The sequence below is a fragment of the Enhydra lutris genome, unplaced genomic scaffold (genome assembly GCF_002288905.1).
Source record: "Enhydra lutris kenyoni isolate GAN:26980312 unplaced genomic scaffold, ASM228890v2 scaffoldscaffold27, whole genome shotgun sequence".
Lineage (NCBI taxonomy): Eukaryota > Metazoa > Chordata > Mammalia > Carnivora > Mustelidae > Enhydra > Enhydra lutris.
Genome location: NW_019154111.1, coordinates 12064987 through 12090071, shown reverse-complemented (window position 1 = coordinate 12090071; position 25085 = coordinate 12064987). Strand labels below are relative to the sequence as shown.

Genomic DNA, 25085 nt, shown 5'->3' with positions numbered 1-25085 from the left:
TTTAGTTCGTCCTTACACTTCTTTTTCCCTACCCTGTGTCCTCTTCCCCACGCTGCTCCCGCTCTTCTTCTCAAGTGGCCAGGCCTGCTGCATACCAGCAGCGATCCCAAGCCCCCCAGAAACTTGACTGGGACTTAGAAATGTGGTAGCTACATCTGGTGACTTCTACTAGCCCATCTTCCCAGGGGCATGCTGCACACTGGAAAATGAACGGCTTTTGTGACTGCGTGAGAGATCTGTGGGGGAAGAGCTTTATGCTGTATACTGTCAATCTTTCACATTCACGTGGCTTTTAATGAACATTTAAAAATCTGATGAAGAGGCACCTGGATGGTTCAGTGGGTTAGGGCCTCTGTCTGGGCTCGGGTCGTGATCCCAGCGTCCTGGGATTGGGCCCTGCGTCGGGCTCTCTGCTCAGCAGGGAGCCTGCTTCCCCTTGTCTCTCTGCCTGTATCTCTGCCTACTTGTGATCTCTCTCTCTCTGCCAAATAAATAAATAAAATCTTTGAAAAAAATAAAAATATAAACAAAAAATAAAAATCTGATGAAGATAAATAATGTTTAAGTAATTTTAAATATTTCAAGCGACATTTTCTAATTTGGAACACTCTAAGCTCCCCAAGAAGAAAGAATAAAAGGAGCTTTTCCAGCCTAAAAGAAGAAAATAAAAAGACTTACATCATTAGATTGAAACAATCGAGTCATTGCAAAGAAGGCTTCTGTGGCTTCCGTAGTTCCAAAGTGTTCACCCTAAGGAAAATTGAAAACAACTTCTTAAATTTTAAAAAAAAAAAAAAAAGTATATTAAGGATTTTCCTTTTTTTCTGCAAAAATCTTTTAGAACTCAGTGGAAAAATTTCTTTGTAAACATTCTGCCTCTGAGCTATTTTTCTGGCTTTCAATTTATAAACTTGTATGGGCATTGTGTCCACTCCTTATTTGAAATAATTCAGTATTACACACCATGCTAGAAAAGTTCTGGAATAGTCATCTCTAACCTTTTAGCAGGAACTATTTTGATTTCCCTAGAGAACCACAATTTATAAGGAGGTAGAAAGTAGTAGCAAGTTGAGTTCCTAATCAGAATGGCATGTTAATACCACACTGCCTATAAGCAGAGATCACACCTTTTATATTTCTATAATCCAATGCCCAGCACAAAGCCTGACATATTATAGGAGCACAATAAATATTAAATTATAAAGAGCTATATATTAGGAATTCCAGAAAACATGGTAAAAAGGGACCAACCAAAAAGGCAGGAACCAGATTAGTTATATAAAAGTCAGGCTTTGGATGATGCTTTGGATCAGAACTTTAATATGCTCAATAAATCATCCGAGGATCTTTCCAAAATGCAGAATCGGCTTTAATAGCCCTGGGTGAAGGCTGAAATTTTGCATTTCTAACCGGCTGCTGGTGATGCAAATGCTGAGTCTGAGAATGGCATGTTTTTAAGTAGCAAGATGTGAGATAACTTATTTTACTCACAGTCAAAAAATTCCAGATTAGAGACCACCTGAGACATTAACATTTGAATAACCAATTTCATTAAAAGCAATCCTCATCATGCATTAACCTCAATCACTTTTCAGGGCTTCAGACCTCGCTCGGAATATAACTAGCTCTCGATCTATTTGTTATGGGAATAAGAATAAACAAATTTTGGTGACAAACTTTAAAAGTTGAGTTTGAAACACAGAGTATAAGAATTCACAGTTACTTAAATCAGAAGACCCAACATGCTCAGTAAGAGACTTCCCTCCCTTTCCTCCATAAATACTTAGTGAACATATGGAAGTCCAGGCACTTTTCAGTATGCTCAGTAAACCCTAAGTCCCTACTTTTGGGCTTAAAATTCAGAATATATGAGTAGATCAGCTGTAGTAGGAATTTGAAAGTATGTTTCCATAAAGCAATACCAAGAACTAGGCCAAAGGTAAAACTAAGGTTCCCAAACCTGTTTGTGTAGTTGACTGTGTTTATTTATCAGATTACACTGGTAATTTTCTTATCAAGATAATGAAGTGTTTCAACATGAGTTTTCCATCAAAGAGGTACTGGTCAATATAAAAGTGTGTATTACTCGGCACTGCTCTCAACTACTCAAAACTCTGCTTATACAATGGATTTAGCCAACCTGGGCTCAATGTGTGTTATGAAAAATTAAATCAAACTGACTTTGTCCTAAATGCTTCTAATATGCTACCAGAGAAGAATATGATGTTGGTACAAGATTATATTTTATGTCACAGTAAGTACTTGTTGCTCAGTCTCCATTTGCAAAGGACAAACCTTCATCGTGTCTTCAGTAATGAAATACAGTAAAAATATGATATCCTCATGGAATTCAAATTGGAAACCATGGTCTTCTAAACACCATATGTAAGCCACCTGAAGTATATATGAGTGTATATTTGTGTGTGCGTGTGTGAGTGTGTGAATCTAAGAAACAAAATCACATTTTCTAAGGTCCTAGACATTTCATGAGAATTTTTGGTCTGAAGCAAAACAAAGAAACAAACAAAAACACAAGAAAAAATAAAATTAATAGCAATAACAGCAAACAGAATCCACGTTCTATCAGGGCAAATACTTTTGTTGGTTTTGTCTGCTATGTCCCCAGTGCCTCAAACAGTGCAGAGGAATCAACAGGTGTATTATAAATATTTGCTGAATGACTGAATGAAAACTATTCCTGAATGTGCATGTCCAGGACTGTTCTCTGTGCTTTCCATTCATTATCTCATTGAATCATTACAACTTTAGAAAACAGGCATTGTCATAATCCCCATTTATAGAAAAGGACACTAAGGCACAGAATGGTTAAGCACAGAATCATATCGCTTGCCATGGTACAGTAGGGATAATACATATAAATTCTAAACATGAAAATCAAAGCTTGGGAAAAAAAAAATTCACCACTATACTCCTCCCCCTCCAAAAAAGTAAACTATCTATCTGGAATTTGTTTAAGATTTTGTACTGTATTTTTGGAGGGACATGAGACCTCTGAACAAATCTAAACAACATGTTTTAACATCAACTAAAACTTGTTAAATTCAAATCAAGATCGAGGACCTACTATGCATTTAGCTGATCTAGTACCTCATGAATAAAACAGAAGTATATGTCATAATCCTTATCCTATATAACCCTTACATATCTTTACCTGAATCAAACACTGTATATTTCTAAATTAAGTGAATTAAAAAAAAAAATAACTATATTTTCCAGAAAGTATTTCACTGCATGTTATGTATTTCTAGTCCAGGAAACAAATCTAAGGCAAATCAAAACAGTTTACCTGGTTCAGTAAGTAAAGAATCTTTGTAAGAATATGCAAACATCTTCTTGGATTGATGGGTGTTTCATTGAATATACGAGCCTGTGGGACAAAAAAAAATTGTTATACATAGTATATTTTCTATCATTTCTATCACAGATTACAAAAATCAATTTTAATCAAATAAACTACATATTTTGATCACAATATCCAAATAATGTTAATTGCTTACAATTGTTTTCAATTTATCACAGTATATGATACATTATTACACACGGTCTTGATTTTCCATTCCACACTCTTTCCCTTAGATCTAGTACTTCAACTTTATGTGCTTTATGTGTTAAGTAAGAATCACAGTATTTACCTACAGCATTTGAATACAATTAGTTTAATATCTGCAACTTCCTTCAGTAACCTTGTACTATACACCTCTTTGGCATTTTATTTAAAATTATCAACATGTGGGAGAGTCTACATGTTTTTGCATTTCTATAAGCTCTAGCCCCACTGAGGATAAGTAACCATCTTCTTTTTCCCTCATGTCTGTATTCTCCGAAAACAGTATTGCATTCCTCAATTCTTATTTGGGGTCATCATATTCCAGGGGCTCTCTGACCACCATTCTAAAATGGAATAGAAAAGAAAGAACACAGCATACTTCCAAGTCATACCTCCTGTAAGACAGCACTCTTCTCCAGATGCCGAAAAGGATTGGAGCCACTACCTATGTTATAAACAAAAAAATGTCTTTAAGAGCTGTCCTAGACAAATTTATGTCTACAGGTTATTGAATGCTTGGGATAGCTCACCTAAGTGGAGCGATCACTTGGATATCACAGTGAGAATCATTACAAATACACATATAAATTGAATAAAATCATTTCGATTCTGGTACTAGCTGTGTTTGCTAGTCATTGGAGATCTTGGACTTCTCTTTTGCAGGATCCCTGCCCAAAATGAGTGCCTCTTCCCCTGTCCTCGTTTCACATGAATGTGACATGTGTATGTCACGGGCACACAGCTAAGATGGATGAGACGGTGGCTGGGCCCTTTGGATTTCCCCAAAGGCAAGCACTATCTTACATGTTTCCAACAATTACCGCGAGGCAGAAAAGAGTTTAGCAAAGTACCCTATCATATCAAGCTGGAAGAGGCCATGGAGATTTCCTAAACCAAATCTCGACCACACCATGGGAGAGCAGCACCAAACGATGAGGGGGTTTGGTTTGGGAGTTTGGAGGGGGTTGTTTTCAGGTGGCTTGGCATCTTCCCCTTTTGCTTCCCATTTTGCTCTGGACCAAGGACGGGTATCAAGAACGAACTCACTTCTGGATGCCTGAGCATTAAATGACCTATGTACCACGGGACAGTCTGAACCCCCTGGGTGGCGGAAGACGAAGGTACAAGGCACTTCCAAGTTCGTACACACACGTACACACACTGTCCCGTCGAGCCCAGACCCGCTACGGGCCTACCACGACCAGCGCCCCCAGCTCTCACACGCGCGCACCCACTCCCTCGGCCACGCGCCGTGGGCCCGCCTCCTCTGCGGACAGCCCACCCCCCGCGAGCGCGGCTGAGGCAGCTCCGAGGGGCTGAGCCCTGGGGAGGGGGCGGGAGCGGGGGGCGGGGCCGCCGAGCCGCCAGACGCGGCGCGCGGGCGCGGGCGCGGGGCGGGAGCGCGCGACCCGAGGGGAGGCTCCGGCGCCCGGGGGAGGGGCTAGGGGCAGGCCCCAGGCTGCTGCAGAGCGGAGCCGGGCGGAGGGAGGGGCGGGCTCCAACTCCGGCCCCCTGGCACACCGGCGCCCACGCCTTCGGTTCCGCGGCCCCCGAGAGCAGGTGTCGGCGGGCGGGGAAGGGGCCCCCGCGGCTGAGGGTGGGCGTCAGAAGCCCAGCGCGTACCAGACTCCTCGTCCTTCTTGTCGAATTTTTTAATCATCTTGGACGACTTCCCAGCGCCCAGACCCACCGCAACCGTCCCAGGCGCCGCAGCCGGCGAGCGGAAGAGACTGCAGGAAGGCCGGCCCCGTGCTCTGGCGCCGGTTGGGTCGCCGTCCCGTCACTCGGGGAGAAGGCCCGCCCTCCCCCGGCTGTCGCGGCCGCTCTGGTCCCCTGGGGACGCGGCCACGCCCTCTCCTCCTCCCCCACCCGGGCGGAGGCGGGGCCAGGGGCTGGGACCCCTGGGCTGCGTCCGGGCCCCAGCAGCGACAGGTTGGAGCTGGGGGCTGGCCCTGGCCCGGAGCGGGCAGAATGCGACTTTATTAGGTTGGCACGCCCTGGGAAGTGACTTCTGCAGTCCCCTTAGTCTCTGGAGACCGAGGCGGGAGGCCCGGAGGGTTTTTCACTTGACGACAGTGGCGTTTTTGATAACCCACTGCTGGGCCCTTCCATTGCGGAACATGCTCCCCCCTGGCACAGTTCTGTTGGGTTTCTCTTCCAGGAGCGAAGAAAGGGTTAGTGGTTCCCAAATCATCTTGGAAGTCGGCGGGTCACTCCCTGACTTGGCGACTGGAACAAAGCACAGGGCGCCTTGGTGAATGTGGATTTCCAGAAGATTTAGGACACTCAGTGTGAGGCAGGAAGGAGACCCACTTGGAGAGACCAGGAAACTTTACTCTTAGCAAGAGGGTAAATTTTGGACCATGGACTACCATGCCCAACCTTCTTTATAGTTCTGGATTCCTTCCCTTCATCAAAACCCTGTTTAAAATACTGCCAGTTTGGAGACTTCCCTGTTTCATCCTACCCCTTTCAAATGATCCCACCTGCAACCATATGAACACTTAGACAACTCAGTAAGGTGTACTCACTGGTACATTCATTCATATTCCTCTTAGCCTTTTCCTAAAATGTAGGTGGTTTTCCGTCCTCCTGTCTGAGCGTGTACCTAAGAAACTGTTTCTACCTTTGGCTTCAGGGTCCTCACTTTATCCAGATTCTCTTTCAACCTCTGCCTGTTCTTGGAAGTTTCCAGTCTGGGCTCTTCTTGCTTCCATCCCTCCGCACTTCTTTGATGCATCGTCTTGTAAATACCCCGTGAATCTGTTTCCTTATTCCTACTGCTATCACCTTAATTCGGTTCCTATCATCTATCTCTTGGATGGCCTCCTAATCACCCCCCAACCAATTATGGCCCCCATCCAAACCATTCTCTACCTAATCTCTATTTAGATGCCGGGCAAACTGGGAAGGAGACTGGCTATTGGCAGAAGGAGGGTTGGCTAGCAGTCTCTTTTGCTTGAAGTGGAGACATTGTTTCAACTTCATAGCCCCATTGTCTTTGTTTAGGGAAAGCATCACAAGGGGCCCTTTGGATACGTAAGGGAGTAGGGTACTCACTTTTCTTGGGGGGAAACTGTAAAGTCACCAGAGATCTACTAATTGCTATAGACAGAGATATTATGTGTTCTATTTAGAAATGTAAATTGGGTAGATCCTTAAAAATTCATGCCCTTGAGAAAGAGAACTTCTAATCTAGATTAGATTCTAGATTCCAGAGAAATTATTTCCCCCAGTATTGACTTAAACCAAACTGCTGATATCCTACATACAGTATCATTTAAGATGTAACTCCAGCTTTACTTAATGTGCTATTAACTGTTATGTTCATCATACCTTGCTTATAAAGCTCAAACCTTACCGTGGTGGAGGGGTGGAATTTCCCTTGAAGGAAATAAACATCCCTACTTATTATTATAGAACTGGGGGGGGAGGCGGGGGAACAGTCTTGGAGCTTGATAAGTGTTCAACACTTACAGTTGCCCCATAAATGTTAAATGAATGATAATGTATAAGGAGCATTTTCATTGCATTCTCTTCTGTAAAACCTTATCACAAACCCCTTCCATGCTGTGTCTGCCTCGACCCCAAAGAAACTGATGAACCTCAGACTTATCCTTTGGTCCTTCTAGAATAGTTTTCCACAAAGTGTGATGTGCAAAATACAAGGTGATTTTAGGTGATACATAGATAAATATTTTAAATTTTAATTATTACAAATTCGACTAAATTTATGTCGGGAAAAAACATGTAACTATTATATCGTATGATACAGTATTAAGAAAGGAACAACAACAACAACAAAAAACCTTTTAAAGAAAAACACCAAGTAACAGGGCAAATAATACACCAATATGGCTAAAACTATCAAAGTGGTAGGCGATGTAGTTTGGGAAACACTAGGCTAGAGCTTTCTTGAAATTTGAGAGTTTAAAAAAAAAAAGAAATTTGAGAGTTTAACGGAGTCCAAAGCCTAGTATCACTCAGGCCTCTTAACAATTCTTAGCATCTATGCTACAAGGAAAAATAGTTTCTAGAACTTCCAAGAGAGAGGTTGATTTGCCCTTATCTCTTGTCCCCAAAAGGTTGTGCCTCCTGCCCACATCTCAGATCTATAAACCTTTGCTTTAAAAGAAAGAAGCTTACCATCTTTCCTCATATCTCTTTTACAGAGTGAAGAAAAGTTGAGCTGGGGATACATTTGTTTCTGTTTCCTCAAAGCATAGACCTTTAAATACTTCCCTTCGCTCTTGAAATCATGGTCGGTGGAAAACCTTAAGAAAGAAAGCTCATTTAATAGATCCTAGGGCAGGGCGTTAATGGAAGCACTCACTACATTCCAATTCTAGGAGAGAAGAAAGGACAGTCACTAGAGAATGCTCATTGGTATGGAGTGGGAGTATTGCTCAATGGGAGGGATGCTTGTAGAACCCAGCATTGTAAAACTGTGAAGGAACTCTAAAATCTCTTCTTGGTTGCCTAGGTGGCTCAGTCAGTTAAGCATCTGCCTTAGGCTCAGGTCATGATCCCAGGGTCCTGGGATCCAGCCCCATGTTGGGCTCTCTGCTCAGCAGGGAGCCTGCTTCTCCCTCTCCTTCTGCCATTCCCCACCCAACCCCGCTCGTGCTCTCTGGCTCTCTCCGTCAAATAAATAAATAAAATCTTTTTAAAATAAAAATTCAAAATATTTAAAAAGTAAAAATAAAATCTCTTCTCTCCTCCCCAAATTAAATGTGCGTTGCTCCTGTACCTGGTTTCAAATGAAATCTCATAGCATATTGTTCCTAAGCCACAACTCTTTACATGCACTGGGGGAAAATACTGTTCTGTTTCCTCTCATAGATCTTTGAGTACTTCTTTTCACTCTTGAAAATCATTCTCAATGAAAAACCTTAGTTTTGCATTACTGTCTCTTTTCATTAGGATATAAATGAGGTTGGGGGTCATGTAGGAAAGCTGTCTTATTATTATACAGTTCTATATATTTCCTACAATCGAAAAGCTTTCGTTAAATTGTGATGAAAAAAGATAGTAATATGAATAAGGAAACGATAGGGAAGAAAATGAGTACAAGAGCCAGGACTGCACCTAAACCACTGTTCTCGCTTGGATGTAGGATCCTCTGACAGGGTCATAGGAAAGGGTGGTTTCAGCCCAGATCGTAACTTTTTTTCCTGAGACATCAAGGGTAGGCAGAAGTTCTCAGCGGGCTTGTGCCGATGACCTTCCTGCAGCAGAGGAAAGAAGAGTAAGTGATGGAGTAAGCTGAGCCCTTGAGACTGGACTGTTTTCCTGGACTCAGCTTTAATTCCTCTAAAATGATGCAAAAAAACCTGCCAGAGAGGGAAGTGGGGACTGAAACCAAAAGAAAAGGAGGCAGTTCCCTGAGTGGGCTACTACAGTAGCCCCCTCTTGTCCACAGAAGATACATTCTAACACCCCCAGGGGATGCCTGAAATCATAAATAGTACCGAGCTCTCCAGACACACTATTTTTTCCTATATGTACATACCTATGATAAAAGTTTAACTTCTAAATTAGGCACAGTAAGAGATTACTAACAATAACCAATAAAATAGAATAATGATATTGTATTAAAAGTTAGGTGAATGTGGTCTCTTTCTCACTCAAAATAATATACTACACTAACCCCTTTCCTTCTTGTGATGATGTGAGATGATAACATGTGCCTACATGATGAGATCCAGGGAGGTGAGTGACATAGGCGTGGTGACAGCGTTAGGCTACCGCTGAAGAAGGAACAGCTGCTTCTGGCCCCGGGTTGACTGTGGATAACTGAAACCACAGAAACTGTAGATAAGAGGTGGGGGTGGAAATTACTGTACCTATTTGTTTTGTTGCCAGATGACACGTCCTAAGCTTGATCAGGGTCTTGAGTCATTGGCTGGACTTGCCCAGTGGCCCTTGGAAGTGAATGGCAGAGGACTTTACCCAGTTTTGAGAAGGATTCAATTAGTGAATCACTTAGGAAACCAAGATTTGGTAATACATTGGGGAAGAAATCCATAGGACTCTACCTTCCTTTCTCAAAGATGACTGCCTCATTCACATTCCATTCTCTGTCTGCAGTGAAAAGGTCATGAAATGGGATGTTTTGTTAGGTAATCATTTCACCATTACTAAAGGTCATAGAATCAAAGACTTTAAGAAAAGATCTTAAAGGTCATCCAGTCTAACCATTCATCTGACCCTCTTATCCCCTCTACAGTATCACTATCAAGTGGTCAGTCTTCCTGTACCAAAAGACTCAACCCATTTCCTCTTTGCTCAGCTGTTGGCTGCCCACCCCCACACCTTCTACCGTGTAGCCCAAACAGAAAAAATCTAGGGTCTCTTCTGCAGGGTCCTTAAAGAATTTGAAGAGATCCATCACATTCCTCCTAAGCTCCTTCTCTCTTAGGCTCAACATTGCCCTTATTTTGAACTTTTCTTCATGTGATCTGGCTTTCGGCTCCCTCTTCTCCTGACTTTTCCTGTAACTCACTTGAGAAAGCTTCTGTTTAGATTCTTCCTAATGTGTGGCAATCTGAAATGAAAACAACATGCTAGTAACAGCAGGACACATCCCATCACCCTGCTAAAGTCTCTATTCCAATGTCATCACCTCTTCTGAGAGTCTCGTCTAACTACACTATCTAGAATTGCCCCTCACACCCATCGTGCTCCATTCCTTTATCCTGCTTTGTCATGGCACTTAGCACATTCCACAGTATCTGTGTGATTGTTGGCTTGCTTCTGGTCTGTCTGCCTCCCTGGAATTAAAACTTCACTCAGCCAGACTTTGGCGTACTCACCCCTACCGCCCATGACAGTGCCCGGCACAGATTAGGTGCTCAATAAACACTTGCCGAGTCAATGAAAGAATAAATGAATGACCAGACTGATTAAATGACACGCACTGAGCTGCTTCCCCCAGAATTTTAAAGCCTCTTTAAAAAAAAAATACTTCCTATTGAACATGTCTTTTAAATTCCGTACTCCTTCTCTTTAAGCTCTTCCAGTTTTGAGGAACTTCTGTCTAAGTTACCTTAACAAATAGAGGTTTTACTCTAAGAGCTGATGGGCCGAGGATCTAAGACTTAGCTAACAATCTGGCCACAAAAAGAACAGAATCGTTACCAGAGCTGGACCTCATGGCAGAAAAACAGGAGAGGAAATGTATTTGGAATCCAGGATGACACTAGCTAAGGACAACCATGGCATGAGTTGGTGTATCTCGTCTCTGCCCCCTATCATTAGGTTGTCTCCTACTTTCGTCCTGTCTGCTTCCTTCTCTCTCTACCATGTTCACTCCCTGCCTTTATTCTGTATCCTTCTTCTCCCCATAGCTTCCACTTATTCATTTCTACTTCCCTAGAACTTTATCCTGTCCCTCCTCTACTTTCATGGTCCCAACACACTCCTCTTCCTCCTGGTTTGATTTTTTTTTTTCTTTAATGGCTTCTCTCTACCTATCCTTTCAGCTTTTCATTCCCACTGCCTTCATCTTCCCCTTTCCCAATTCAGATGCCTGGAAGCAGGAATCTGATCAGTCTGAGGGATTTTTGGTTGTTGATAGGTTGGTGGGCTTTGGTGTTGGTTTGATTGTTGGTCTTGGGGTGGTTGTTTTTTTGTTTTCACTTGGGGATACCACTCTGCACCACCAATCAGCTTATGAATTGTGCTTCCCTGGGTCTGGTGTCCTCCTCAGGTCCCAGCTGGCTGTACAAGGGCATCCTTTTCTTCATGAATGGTGGTAGGGCCATTTCACTTAGAAGGGGCTGTGAGGGGCGCCTGGGTGGCTCAGTGGGTTAAGCCTCTGCCTTCAGCTCAGGTCATGATCTCAGGGTCCTGGGATCGAGGCCCACATCGGGCTCTCTGCTCAGCGGGGAGCCTGCTTTCTCCTCTCTCTCTCTATGCCTGCCTCTCTGCATACTTGTGATCTCTCTCTCTCTCTCTCTGTTTCAAATAAATAAATAAAATCTTAAAAAAAAAAAAAAAAAAAAAGAAGGGGCTGTGAGGAAAGCCATCCTTGTGACAGACATGCTGGCTCCATTCTTCGATTTGCCTGCTGGAACTCACCCTTTTCTTATACACGCGCCTGGGCATAGCAAAAGAATGTTTCTTTTGTATGTGATCTTAGGCTCGCTAAAGGCTGTCACATTTGTCTAACAAGGGAAAGGGATGTTGCAGCATGAATATGAAAGAAGCGTTCTAGATATTGGCCTTCTTCTTGGACTTGTTCCAGAGAGCCTGTGGAATTACCATGGAGTCAGTCCTTGACAATCAGTACCTTAACTCTGTAGCACAATTTGCCCATGGATATGATCAGGTCCTGCATGTGATCTGGAAGGCTCAGAAAGTGCCAACTGTTGGCAGAAAGCTCTTCTTACTTCGAGCTACACGATAGTCTTGTAGTTCCTTTTCTACCTGGAGTAGGACAATCCTGGGCTGGCATGCGTTCCTCTCTCGGTGTACATTACCCACAACCACTGAGAATGCACCACTGAGTTGATGCTCAAAAGACACAAATTCTGAGCCCCAAGACACCATAGGCAATGAATTCATTAACGAACTCACGTTCAGCATGTATCATTGCATATTGGCAATTTACCCTCCATTTGGAGAGGAAGCTTTTACTGCCATTCATCCAGGAACTAAGGAAACACAAACCTCAAATTCACCACATTGTATCACAAGGGTCTGTCTTGGGTAAATTCTGTGATAATTAGCTTCTTTTGTTTGCACTTTCACTTACTTCATTCAATTTCTTCTTGTTGTATTAGGCCTGCTCTCAAGGCTGTCAAGATCTTTTTTTAGATCCTGATTCCTACATATCTTTTAAATTCATTTTCTTGACTTCCTCTGCTATTGATTTAGTTCAATTCTTCAGCATCTCTCACCTTGACTGTTGTAGTGACATCACAACTAACCTTTCTGATTTGTATCCCTTCCACAGTGAACACATCTTTCTCTCAACCTCCAAAAACAGTCTTTCTAAAGTGCCAATTTGATTATACCTTTTATGTCCCCCCATTTACTCTTTCACATTTCCATAAATGCACCTCACTTTCTTGGGTCTTCATGCCTCTGCCTTTCCTTCTGATGGGGATATTCTCCCCTTCTTTTGTCAGGGGGCATCTCCTCTGTAAAACCTCCCTGATTACTCCCTTCCCCCCAACAAAGACACAGAGCTCTACTCTACATTAGTGCTATATCTCGCATATTCTATTATCCATATATCATGGTATATTAATAATAACTTTTATATTTCTCATGTATTGATCAGTGTCTCCTACTAGACTCCAAGTTCCTTCCAGATAGAATATATTCTGAAAGCATCTTTATATTTTAGTTCTTTGTTTAGTTTATGTTTAGCAATTGTTTACTGGATTGAACATGAACTTCTGTAGTGTAGAACAGAGTCCCAAATGTCTGGCTGCCATGATAGTGAATTCTTTGCCCTGTTCCTATCCATTTCTTCTGACACCTGAAAGCAATGTGTGTAAAGCATAACCCTTTACTCATTTCCCATTTAGTTATTTCTGTTCCTTATTCATCATTTCCTGATTTATCCTCTACTGCTTTATACTCAACTGGAAAGCCAGTGGCTGTTTTACCTTTGGTTAATTACAAACTAAATGTCTTTGGCCAAGGAGGAACCATTTCTAATTAGGACAATGCAATGACATTGCACAATGACACAAGCTTGTGTAGTTCTGAGTCTTTCCCAGGCTCTCCAGGCGTGTGTGTATGTGTGTGTGTGTGTGTGTGTGTGTGTGTGTGTGTGTGTGAAGTACATAGCAAGGAATAAGAAGGAAGAAGCTGGCTTCTGAGTACCATCTTCCATGTTAATTTAACTCCCTTCTTCAAGCTAGCTCCCAGTTCCTGGCGGTCCTTCCCCAGGTGCCATTACCTTGAGCAGCAACTCCTTGGAGAAGTATTTTGGGGCCATGTCCTTTCCTTCCTGGTCAATTGGGCAGGGAAGTGGGTTGTTGGTCATAATCAGTAAGGTCTTATCCTGATCATACTCTGCTACTTTCAACATGAAGCTTCTGATTTTCCCATTTCGAGCCAGGAATTTCTGCACGGCGGTGGGCTTCAAAGGCTCATAGTACTTCGCCTGAGTGACACAGAGGTTTCCAGAGAGACAAAGGGATTAGATCAAGAGAAGATTCACCAATCAATTCGCTAGTCTTCTGCCTCTGTGGGGGAGGGACAGAGGCTGCACATGGGTGGGACAAATCTGCTCTGAAATGTGTTTTACAGAAAATATCTGAAGCTACCCGTCCCTCTCTGCCCTCAGAGCAGCCCCCTACAAATAGTTTAAGGGATGAGGAAATGAATTGGAAAAGTTTCCACATAAAAGGAGCGAGACGATTTAGTTCTTCTGAAAAAGTGTCACATCTGGCTGAACCCAATGGGGCAAACGGTAAGTTTCCATGTTAAACCTAAATGGTCTTCTCTACAACTCTCTCCGAGGCAAACAGAGAAATTGCCATACACCAAAGCTCCTTCCTTGTTTAGGGAGACCAACACAGCCCCCGCCTGTGTCTTCCCACCCACCAACATTTCTCCACAAGCACAACCTTATAAAGAAAAAGCAGTCACAAAAGACAGCAGGTCATTTAAGATGTGGTGGGAGAAGGGGCTGTCCCACAAAATTTGCTTTTCTATCTGTAGGGAGGAGGCAGAGGACTGGAAAGGGAAAGAATCAAATACCTCCTGATTAGAAATAGGTTTTCTCAACTTAAAGATAAATCAGCTGCTGGGCACCTGGGTGGCTCAGTCAGTTGGGTCTCTGACACTTGATTTTGGCTTGGGTCATGATCTCAATGATCTCAGGGTCATGAGATCGAGCCGTGCATCAGGCTCCATGCTAGGTGGGGAGATTGCTTGGGATTCTCTCTCTCCCTTTCCCTCTGCCACTCCACTCCCACCCCACCTCTGCACGTGCATGCTTGTGCAATCTAAAAAAAAAAAAAATCAGCTGCAGGGACCACCCTCTTCCCAGGTCCTCCCTGGTCCCTCACCATCACCATATACTCAGCATTACTGCTAGCATAGTGTCCTAAGACAGGTCTGCTTCCCTGTGCCAGGAGACTGTGCAGTCATAGAAGCTGGTGGCACCGTGCCTGGACCTTACTGTTAGGGTTGTTGTGGGGGGCGGTGAATCCTTTTTCACTTACCAAATTTGGGTGGACCGTGTAAAGCTGAAGGTTCTTCAGAACAAATTTTGATGGCGCAACGGGATCACAAATCTAGAGACAATAATTGAAACGGGTTTCAAGTTGCACAGAGCCTAAACAATACTCACCTGCGTCTAACTAAAAACTGGTCTCTCGTTTGAATTAAGTGAGGAGAACATGTGCTTCAGGATTTGTACCCCAGAATTCTGGAATGTAGGCCACAGCAAGGAGAGCTACGTTCTGAAGCATCCCCACAGGAAAGCTTGTCCATGGACGTGTGGACCCACTTTATGGATGTCAGGTAAAGCTGTGAGGGGGGGAAGTAGGTCAGGGCAGCATCAAAGTTCAGATGGGGACAAACCACTCCAAGGCATCACACCTCTTCCTTCTGCCCTTTCCATTTCTATAGGAAATCAGGTAAAAATCAACACAGAGGACACCCTCTAGGGAGAAAAGCAAGTTATAAAAGGGCAATCACCTCAGGGTTGTAGTGGAAGGGAGCCCCAGGGACCACTGCCTACCAAGATGGAAGATGGAAGCAGACACACGGAGGAAGGGAGAAACAATGGTGCATTTTGCTTTTTTTTTTTTTCTATAGTATGTGATTCTTCTGGAAATGTTGCCAAAAAATAACTGAATGCCAGAAATATTCCTGTCTACCACTTGGCATTTTTCCGCTGCTGGACATGCTGGTGATTGGCAGACAGGTAGAGTGTCATGTCTTGGTTGTACAGTTGCTGGGCCTCCCGCTTCTCCTTCACTGACCCTGCCTGGCCTCTAGCTCAGCCATAGGTCACCTAGAGATGAATCAAAGGCATGAGGGCACGAGGAGAGAAAAACTCTGAGTTACTTTGGGCTTAAAATAATCAGAAATCAAAAAAAGAGGAGCGGGCACAATCCTGTATTTGGATTAGCATTTCCAAAGATTGCCATGCCCCCAAGGGGGTGATATGGTAAGATGGGGTGCAGAGGAAAGGGAACAGGTGCTGAAGGGTAAGGAGAGCATGAACGTGAATGGAAAAGAGGGAAGAAATAAGGATGGGACAGAACTGTGCCATGAGGGGAGGTGTTATGCTCCTGGAGGAAAATGCCAGGGGCTGGCAATGACCAGGGGCTGTGAGGGGAGAGACCAGGAAGACTATCAGAGCCACTCCATGCATTCCATGAGGAACAATGGGAAGAGATAAATCCAAAGATGCAAAGATTTAATTTTATTACCCTTTTGGAAAACTGAAGTCCCTTTGTTCAAAGCAAAGATACATTATAAACAATCTGCTTCACAGATATATGTATTTAGAATCATACAAGTCTCAGAAAAATTTTGAGAGAACTATGTGAAAATGTTTCTTTTGTAGGGTTTGTGTGTGTGTGTGTGTGTGTGTGTTGTTTTTTTTGTTTTTGTTTTTTTGTTGTTGTTGTTTTGAGAAGGGAAGGGTAGAGGAGCTCAGGGAGAGGTAGAGAGAGAGAATCTTAAGCAGGCTCCACACACATCATGGAGCCCCACACAGGGCTCAATCTCATGACCATGAAACAAAAATCGAGAGTCAGACACTTAACTTACTGAGCTACCCAGGTGCCCCGATAGTTTTTTGTTTGTTTGTTTGTTTGTTTTAATTTTAGGGGAGAGAAAGTCTCTGAGGAAAATGCTTTTACTCTTAAATGTTTCCAAATTAGTCTACAGTGGTTGACCAAACCCACAACAGTGTCCTAAGTGGAATATGTTTTTGGTTTTATGTTGAATTACACTATCCTGGATGGTAAAATAAAATTGGCCTGGAAAATTCACTTGCATATGAAGAAATCTTGGGAAGCAACTGAGCTACCCAATGGGGTTTTGTAGCAAGAGGTGGCCATAAAGTCTAATCAAGTTGGGTTTCTTTCTTTTTTTTTTTTTTTAAGATTTTATTTACTTATTTGACAGACAGAAATCACAAATAGGCAGAGAGGCAGGCAGAGAGAGAGTGGGAAGCAGGCTCCCCACTGAGCAGAGAGCCCGATGTGGGGCTCGATCCCAGGACTCTGGGATCACAACCTGAGCCGAAGGCAGAGGCTTTAACCCACTGAGCCACCCAGGCGCCCCGCCAAGTTGGGTTTCTAAGATAGGATTATGGTCCCTGGCTTCTAGCCCTGATTTGTTGCTGATATGTCCCTGTCTCTTTTCTAAATCTCTCTTTCCCTTTCATAAAATCAGGATAAATTAACCTTGCTCTCTATATAAATATTAACCCCTTTTTGCTTTTCAACAGGAAGTTTTGTGAACCCAACTTATAAAGTACTCTCTTCCCTCTAATGCTCTTTCTTACCTCATCATTATCAACCACTGTTGCTTTCTCAAGTTTAACTGAGATGGTTCTTGGAAGGCTTGATTTGCTTTGTTGAAACCTGAAAAAGAAGCAGAATATCCGATTATATTTTCTTACTCTGAGGCCTGGTCTTTGGCCCATTCTCAATCTCCGTCGACAGAGTTTGGGAGCCTGACTTAGAAGAGCCCAATTTGGAGATTCAAATTAAAACCACATTGAGATACCACCTTACACCAGTTAGAACGGCCAAAATTAGCAAGACAGGAAACAACATGTGTTGGAGAGGATGTGGAGAAAGGGGAACCCTCTTACACTGTTGGTGGGAATGCAAGTTGGTGCAGCCACTTTGGAGAACAGTGTGGAGATTCCTCAAGAAATTAAAAATAGAGCTTCCCTATGACCCTGCAATTGCACTACTGGGTATTTATCCCAAAGATACAGATGTAGTGAAAAGAAGGGCCATCTGTACCCCTATGTTTATAGCAGAATGGCCACGGTCGCCAAACTGTGGAAAGAACCAAGATGCCCTTCAACAGATGAATGGATAAGGAAGATGTGGTCCATATACACTATGGAGTATTATGCCTCCATCAGAAAGGATAAATACCCAACTTTTGTAGCAACATGGACAGGACTGGAAGAGATTATGCTGAGTGAAATAAGTCAAGCAGAGAGAGTCAATTATCATATGGTTTCACTTATTTGTGGAGCATAACAAATAACATGGAGGACATGGGGAGATGGAGAGGAGAAGGGAGTTGAGGGAAATTGGAAGGGGAGGTGAACCATGAGAGACTATGGACTCTGAAAAACAACCTGAGGGTTTTGAAGGGGCGGGGGTGGGAGGTTCGGCGAACCAGGTGGTGGGTATTAGGGAGGGCACGTATTGCATGGAGCACTGGGTGTGGTGTAAAAACAATGAATACTGTTACGCTGAAAAGAAATAAAAAATAAAATTAAAAAAAAAAAAAAGAAGAGCCCAATTTGGGTGATCACTAATTGAATATGTATGTATAGTAAAGAATAGGATTTTTTATCCAGCCTGCATGCTGGGAGAAAACAAAACTTCGGTTTGAAGAATTAAGCAAGTGGGACCTCTTGGAGACATGATGATACCTGGGTAAGTTGAATTCTTCTAAATTAGTGATTTTAGATAACTTAAGGAAGTGCTCTGGGTGAACTTCTTAAGGACACTCTTTTGGGCAACTAGAACTTCCTAATACCCTTAAAGACCACCTACTATTTTGAATGCCTACCCGCCTACTCTTCTCTGGAGGGAAATGACTGTACCTTTGCCAGTAGCTGATTCCATGAGAAGGGATATTATTAGTGGGAGTTCACAACCAAATTTCCAATTCCTTTTTTTTTTTTTTTAATATGGAACACTTCATAAATTGTCATGCCATACTTACGTAGGGGCCATGCTAATCTTCTCTGTATTTCCATTTTTAGTATATGTGCTGATGACATGAGCACAAATTTCCAATTCTTAATGACCATGCTTGGATTACTGGCTCCCATCCTGTACCTAACCATATCTAGGTTTCTCTCTCTAGGACTAAGGTGGTAAAAATCATCCATGGCAAAATATCCTCACACTCTGTTCTTTCTCTTACTTTCTGATCCCCTACCCAGATACCAATTCCTTTTGGAGAAAAGAGGGACACAGACATTGCAATATTTAGTAAGAAACTATTTTAGATCCCTCACTAATTCTACGAAACCCATTTAGTGCCTAAACATAGTGAAAGATGCTCATCAGTAAGACTGGGTTAATGATTAAAATAAATGGCCTGTTTCCTCCTTGGAGATAGTTCCTATTTGGGTATTAAACTAGCTTATATTAAGTAGGAGCTTGGGACAACCTGAAGTACACCTCGCTCCTCTAAAAAATGAGGGTGGCAGTGCAAGGACCAAACTAAGAAAAGTAGAAATGGCCAAGCTATGTATGTAGTTGGCAGGTCAACTGCTGTAGGATGGTACAAATCATCCCAAATCCAGTATCAAGTCCCATCCGAGCATGGATCACTTCCATCTGTTGCAGCCTACCAACTTCATCACTAACTCAGGCCAGAGGTCTTAAAAATAGTCTCAAGTGGAGCAGGTGACACATTGTGAATAGACCAAAATAAATTCATCCCCACTTAACTTCTTAAAGTTGGTACCCTTTTGATGTGTCCTACTACCTTAAGCAATCTCATAATAATACACTATAATCTTTATTATAGCACTTCTCAAAATGCTTCTTTATTATTTCAAAGGCAACACAGGATCCCAGATACTCTTTTTTAAGGCCAATTTAAGGCTCTAATAGAGCCATGGGAAGAACTGTTCCTTTAATCCAGCAGCATCAAGGACAGTCTGGCGCTTTCCTTTTGCTAATGCTACTTTAGTTGCTGCATGAAACACAGACCAAGATCTGGGTTTTTACCTGAGAGCAGTTGGTCAATTAGAACATTTTTAATGAGAGTCTACTCTGGAACTAGACCTGTTCAAAGAGATCTGGACTACAAGTCACGTTTGTATAAAACTGTATTTATAACTTAGTGAGGTAAACAAAACTACCCACTTGGCATATCTCTTTTGGTCCATTGCTTTTCACCACTCAGTGGGCCAGTCCGAGGCAAGTATATACCCAGAGACCAAATTCAGTGCCTCCAAAGAGTCCACGTTCTGCAGGAGCTCAATTCAATCCATTCCTTCCTTCGGACACATCATATGCCCAGCCCCGTTCTTGATCCTGAGTGGGAAACGAGAGAAGACTGGTAGGTGCTGTTGTGAATGCAGAAAATGCACAAGACATGATGACCTTTGTCCCCAAGAATTTGGGTGGTAAATGGTGGGGTGGGAGGGGTGGGGATGGGGAGAGGAAGTGACCTCTAAATGTGAAATAAGAATGACAAATGCATGCTAATATATTAGGTAAGTCATTTCGTCTCCTGGGGTCTTGATTTCCTCATCTGTAAAAATGGAGAGAGCTAACCAAATGATTTAAAGATAATATTCTAACTCCCTTTAGACAGCAGTAAAATTTCCCTACATTAAGACCTGAAATAAAATTGACTCACGGGTCAATCGTGGGAGCAAATTGGAGAACAATGATGCTTTTGTTTATCTCCCCTTTTAATACAACCGTGCTCCCATATGTCAGGTCTGGAAAGCTAGGGAAAGTGTGTGTATATATTGGTATGGGGAGAGGGTGGCAGGGAATTGCTACATTTTTTTTTATATAGACTATTTAAAATGGAAGCTAAAAGTTGATGATGTGCAAGCCACGTTTTAGATAAAAAAGGTCAGTGAGGCTTGGAGGGACATTTCCTAAAGGATGTGTGGAGCTTGAGCTATGGGCCTATGAGAAGGTGTGTGAAGTCACTTACCTGATAGGTGTTTGTCACTGCTGTTCAAAGTAGCAAGACATAAAAGTGGATATAGGTGGGATGGGATCGAATTATGGAGGTCTTGGCAATTAAGTAGAACTTTGATAGGCCCATCAGCCCAAGCCACTATAAAGACCATGGATTTGGAGGAAAGATTGTGTTCGTGTTCACAGTGTCAATAAGTGATTGTTTAAGGTTTATATCTAGTTTAATTGTCTAGACAGAAACCCTAAAGACAGTTGTCTAGAGTTTATGACTAGACTGAGATCAACCTCTGAAAGTTCCCTCAAGGGGAACAGACTAATAAGCTTTTCACCCTTTTCTCACCTTTAGCTTACTGGAAGTGAGTCCAATTCATGCGTATATTGAAACTACAATAAATAGAAGCCATCTATTTATGGCTTCTGGGAGGTACAAATCTTGGGCTACTCTTCTGTAACCCAGGGTGGAAAAAACAAAATCACACAAACGCAAAAACCACATCTGAAACAGAGAGGGAAAGATCTGGTGTACAATACCTTGAAGGACATCAGGAAACCCTATTATTGAGGAAAGGGAGAGTCCTCGGCACTGAAACTTTCCATTTTGAAAGTGTCTTATTCTTTTCTTGATTCTGGAGTAGACACAGAATCTCTGATGAGTCGGCAATCTAGAATGCTGAGGTGTTCTGCGTTGGAGACAACACAAAGACATGCTTAAACAAGATCTGCTCCCATCTGTTCCAATTTGTTTTTCTAACCTATGACTTCCCTATACACACCCTGACCTTGTCACCATATTTTAATCAACCTCTACTTTAGCCAGTGTTTTTACCCTATTCCTCAAATACAGCAAACTTTCTCTCTTATTCCCCACACTTGTAAGGCTCTCTCCACCTCTTCATTTGAATCCTCTTCTTTCTTTATGTTACTACTGAAGTCTGTCCTCTTCAGAGAAGACTTCCCAGATCAATCCAATCCCAAATTCTAGCCTGTGGGCATTATTTTGTGTGTGTGTGTGTGTGTGTGTGTATGTATGTGTGTGTGTGTATATATATATATATATATTTATATATATATATATATATACACAATTCTATAGTTCTACCTGTATTTTTCTTCTGTGCAGATACTGTTTGCCTCCTAGGCAGTAAACATCTTGAAAGTGATATGTGAATTTTACATGCATTTGCTCCCCCCTCCACCACAGTGCTTTGTGTATTAGGATTCAAAAATCAGTATTTGTTTATTTCAGTATATTTCCTGACTGTTTATGATGTGTAAAGCACCATCTGAGGCAATGGGAACCAAACACAGATCGGGCATAATCCTTGACTTCAAGGACCTCACAATTTAGCCAGGAAGAGAGACAAAAAAAAAAGAGTTCAATGCAACAGATTGCAATGCCCAGATCAGAGATCAGTTTGGGATGCTGTCAGATCAAAGAGGAAGAACACTAAACCCTGGGACATTTGGGACTAACAGCTAAACTGAGCCTAGAAAGCTGAGTACGAGTGAAACACGTGAAGAGAAGAGAAAAATGGGCATTTGAGAAATAGGCAGCAAATAAGCAAAAACATAACAGAACAAAGCATGGTTTATGTAGGGGAACTGCAAATAGCTTATGCCTAGAACATAAGATTTAACAAAAAGGGAGAAAAGAGATGAAACTGGGGAGGAAGCCAGGATCCAAATCCTGGAGTGTAGTCCCTGACAGAAACACACAGGTTCTTCTATGAGTAATAAAGATCTATTGAGGGATTTTAAGTCAGGAGATATATTAAACGATATATATTTTAGAAATATGAAAATGGTGACAAGGATGCCTGGGTGGCTCAGTGGGTTAAGCCTCTGCCTTGGGCTCAGGTCATGATCCCAGGGTCCTGGGATTGAGCCCCGCATCAGGCTCTCTGCTCAGCAGGGAGCCTGCTTCCTCTTCTCTCTCGGCCTGCCTCTCTGCCTACTTGTGATCTCTCTGTCAAATAAATTTTAAAAATCTTTAAAAAAAAAAGAAAGAAAATGGTGACAGTATGAATTATAGATTAGAAAGACAAAGAGGCCTTTGAGAAGCCTATGGTACTAAGGAAGGAATGAGAAAATGTAAGAGTCAGTTTGTGCTACCCACCTCTGTCTCCTCGCCCTGGATGACCTATTCAAAGATGGCCAACCAGATTCTCTCCACTAGGAATCTGAGAGTTTGAAAAAGACACAGAGAGATGGGAGTGCCTCGCTGGCTCAGTTGGTTAAGTGGCTGACTTCTACTCAGGTCATGATCTCAGGTCACTGGGTTCCCTGCTCAGCAGAGAGACTGCTTCTCCCCCTGCTTGTGCTATCTCTCTCTTTCCAAATAAATAAAATAAGTAAACAAAAAATAAATAAAATTTATTTAATAAATTTAATAAATTTATTTAATAAACTTAAAATAAATTTAATAAATTTATTTAATAGACTAAATTGTGGAGGCCAAGAAAAATTAAGGCCATCCCACCTCAGGTTTAGCCTTAGCATAAGTACAGCCATCTTAGCTCCAGCAGCCATCTCAGACCCCTGTGCCCAGGGGCTGAACTTTCCCCTACTTTACTTTAGTTCTAAGGACCCCCACCCTGCTTTGGTAACAAGAACCCCCACCCTGCTTTGGTTCCAGAGACCCCCACCCTGCTTTAGTAACAGGAAGCCCCACCCTGCTTTAGTAACAGGAACCCATAAATACTCCTGCCTTAACTAAGCTCAGGGTCCAGGTCCCTACTCCGCTGTGTTGGGTATACTTGGGCCCAAGCTTAAGCTTGTCAAATAAACCCTCGTGTGATTGCATTGGTGTTGGTTCCTTGGTGGTCTCTTGGATGCGAAAACTCAGGTACAACATAAATAAATAAAATCTTTTAAAAAAAGACACGGAGAGAGTTGAAGGATGATTGTAGCTGAGTTGTCTCAGGCAGCCTCCCTTGCAGAAGGGCTAAGCTCCACCAACCGAGATCCCTCGAGCTGCTGCAGATCCAGTCCTCCCTGAAGCATAGGTATTCAGTTTTCCCTTCAGTTCTGTGAGCTTTCCCAATAGCTTTTCAAATATCCTCACCCCACCCTTTTTCTTCTGAAATTAGTCAGAGTCCATTTCTGTTGTTTACAACAAAAACAACCACCTAAGCTGATGTCGGCTCTAAAGCCAGCTAGCAGCCTGGGACATCTGAAAGATTTAGGAAGATAGAATAATAGGATAATCATCCAATTGTTAACCAATTGGATCCACAGGCTGATGGATATAGTCACAGTTTTAACTTGAATCCTGGAGTGAATGGAGGTGCAATGTACTAAATTAGGAAATGAGGGAGGTAGAGTGGGCTTGGGGGGATAAATGATGAGTTTTGGTTTGGGTTAGCTGGATATGAGGTACAGGTAGGGATTTCGTCTAATCAATAGTTTAAAATATGGGTCTAGAGCTCAAGAGAGAGGTTTGGGATAGAGTGCCCCATTTGGGAGACAGCCTCAAGTTCATGTGCTAGTGGAAACCATGGGAGTAGGTGCGATCAAGCAGGAGAAATGATGAGCTGAAGACACCAAGACACAGGACAGAGTCCCGGGTGACACATTCACCAACAGAAGAGCATCCTGAGTAGAGGTACAGAGAACACTGAAGAAGAGTGGCCAGAGGTTGGAGGAGAACCAGGAAAAGATAGCCATGGAAATCTTGGAAAGAGACGATACCATGAAAAAGGGAGAACCTCTACCTTACCCCAGATCTGAACTGCGGCTTTTGAAGGTAGAAGAAAGGATTTTTAAAACTCACTGAAATGGCCAAAGCTTAGTAAATAGTACAGCACCACTGATTGTAAGGCAGATAAGTCTAGATTGAAAGAGACTACTAAGCTGGGGTTCATGGCAGAGCCAGGATTTGCTGGAACAGAGACTGTCTGAGAGGAGACAATGTGAACTTATCACACATTCTCCACTGATTGTCTTCTTTTTCAGGCATAGGCATTAGCTCAACCAAAACTCAGGTTGATGGCCCCTTTTTACAGAACCTAAGAGTGGGTCCCTCATACCTCCACCTCTACAACTTTTCACAGCCAGACAGAGACCTCACAGACAGGGTAACAGCTGGGTGGTGAGGACGGGGTGCTGGGGTGACACAGTGCATTCTGAAAGATATGACCTTAGGAGCAAGAGCAGTGAATGAGGACACCAGGCAGGAAGAACTCTTTGCAGAACCACTATCCTCCTGTCCTCCTATTTTGAACTGGTAATAAAATAGAAATATTGGGGTGCCTGGGTGGTTCAGTGGGTTAAAGCCTCTGCCTTCGGCTCAGGTCATGATCCCAGGGTCCTGGGATCGAGCCCCACATTGGGCTCTGCTCAGCGGGGAGCCTGCTTCCCCCTCTCTCTCTGCCTGCCTCTCTGTCTACTTGTGATCTCTGTCTGTCAAATAAATAAATAAAATCTTTTAAAAAATAGAAATATCTACCCCTTTGAAATATTGCTATGGTAGCATCCACCCTTCTTTCCTCATACAGTGGACAAGTAGTGGTGGGGCACGTGGGTGGCTCAGTTGGTTAAGCATCTGCTTTTGGCTCAGGTCATGATCCCAGGGTCCTGGGATCAAGTCTTGCACTGAGCTCCCTGCTCATTAGACAGCCTGTTTCTCCCTCTGCCCTTCCCCTTTCCCTGCTCATGCTCCC

General features: G+C 42.8%; 2 protein-coding genes across 4 annotated transcripts in view; both read right to left on the bottom strand.

Moving 5' to 3' along the window:
• LOC111151864 (coatomer protein complex subunit gamma 2) overlaps nucleotides 1-5312 on the bottom strand; it is a 115812-nt gene extending 110500 nt beyond the window's left edge. For all 3 annotated transcript variants that reach the window (XM_022510092.1, XM_022510091.1, XM_022510093.1), the window contains exons 1-4: nucleotides 5192-5312; nucleotides 3961-4013; nucleotides 3308-3388; nucleotides 679-750 (exon numbers count right to left, since the gene is read on the bottom strand). In XM_022510092.1, the coding sequence (XP_022365800.1) occupies nucleotides 679-750; nucleotides 3308-3388; nucleotides 3961-4013; nucleotides 5192-5228 (243 nt within the window). In that variant the 5' untranslated portion in view covers nucleotides 5229-5312. The remainder of the gene's footprint in view (nucleotides 1-678; nucleotides 751-3307; nucleotides 3389-3960; nucleotides 4014-5191) is intronic.
• A 318-nt stretch (nucleotides 5313-5630) lies between these two features.
• Nucleotides 5631-19652, bottom strand: LOC111151867 (testis specific 13). Its single transcript, XM_022510097.1, has 7 exons — nucleotides 19630-19652; nucleotides 17061-17139; nucleotides 14758-14829; nucleotides 13485-13691; nucleotides 8657-8796; nucleotides 7715-7842; nucleotides 5631-5797 (listed from the first exon to the last, which is right to left on the bottom strand). The coding sequence occupies exons 1-7, from the start codon at nucleotides 19650-19652 to the stop codon at nucleotides 5631-5633; spliced, it is 816 nt and encodes a 271-aa protein (XP_022365805.1).
• Between the last annotated feature and the right edge of the window lie 5433 nt (nucleotides 19653-25085).

Excerpts from the sequence above, each read along its gene's own strand:
- LOC111151867 (XM_022510097.1), bottom strand. The coding sequence starts at position 19,652 with ATGGACCAAAAGAGATATGCCAA. Across the intron at positions 13,692-14,757 it reads ACACGGTCCACCCAAATTTG|GCGAAGTACTATGAGCCTTT; the intron begins GTAAGTGAAAAA and ends TGTGTCACTCAG. Across the intron at positions 7,843-8,656 it reads AAGCGAGAACAGTGGTTTAG|GTTTTCCACCGACCATGATT; the intron begins GTGCAGTCCTGG and ends TTCTTTCTTAAG.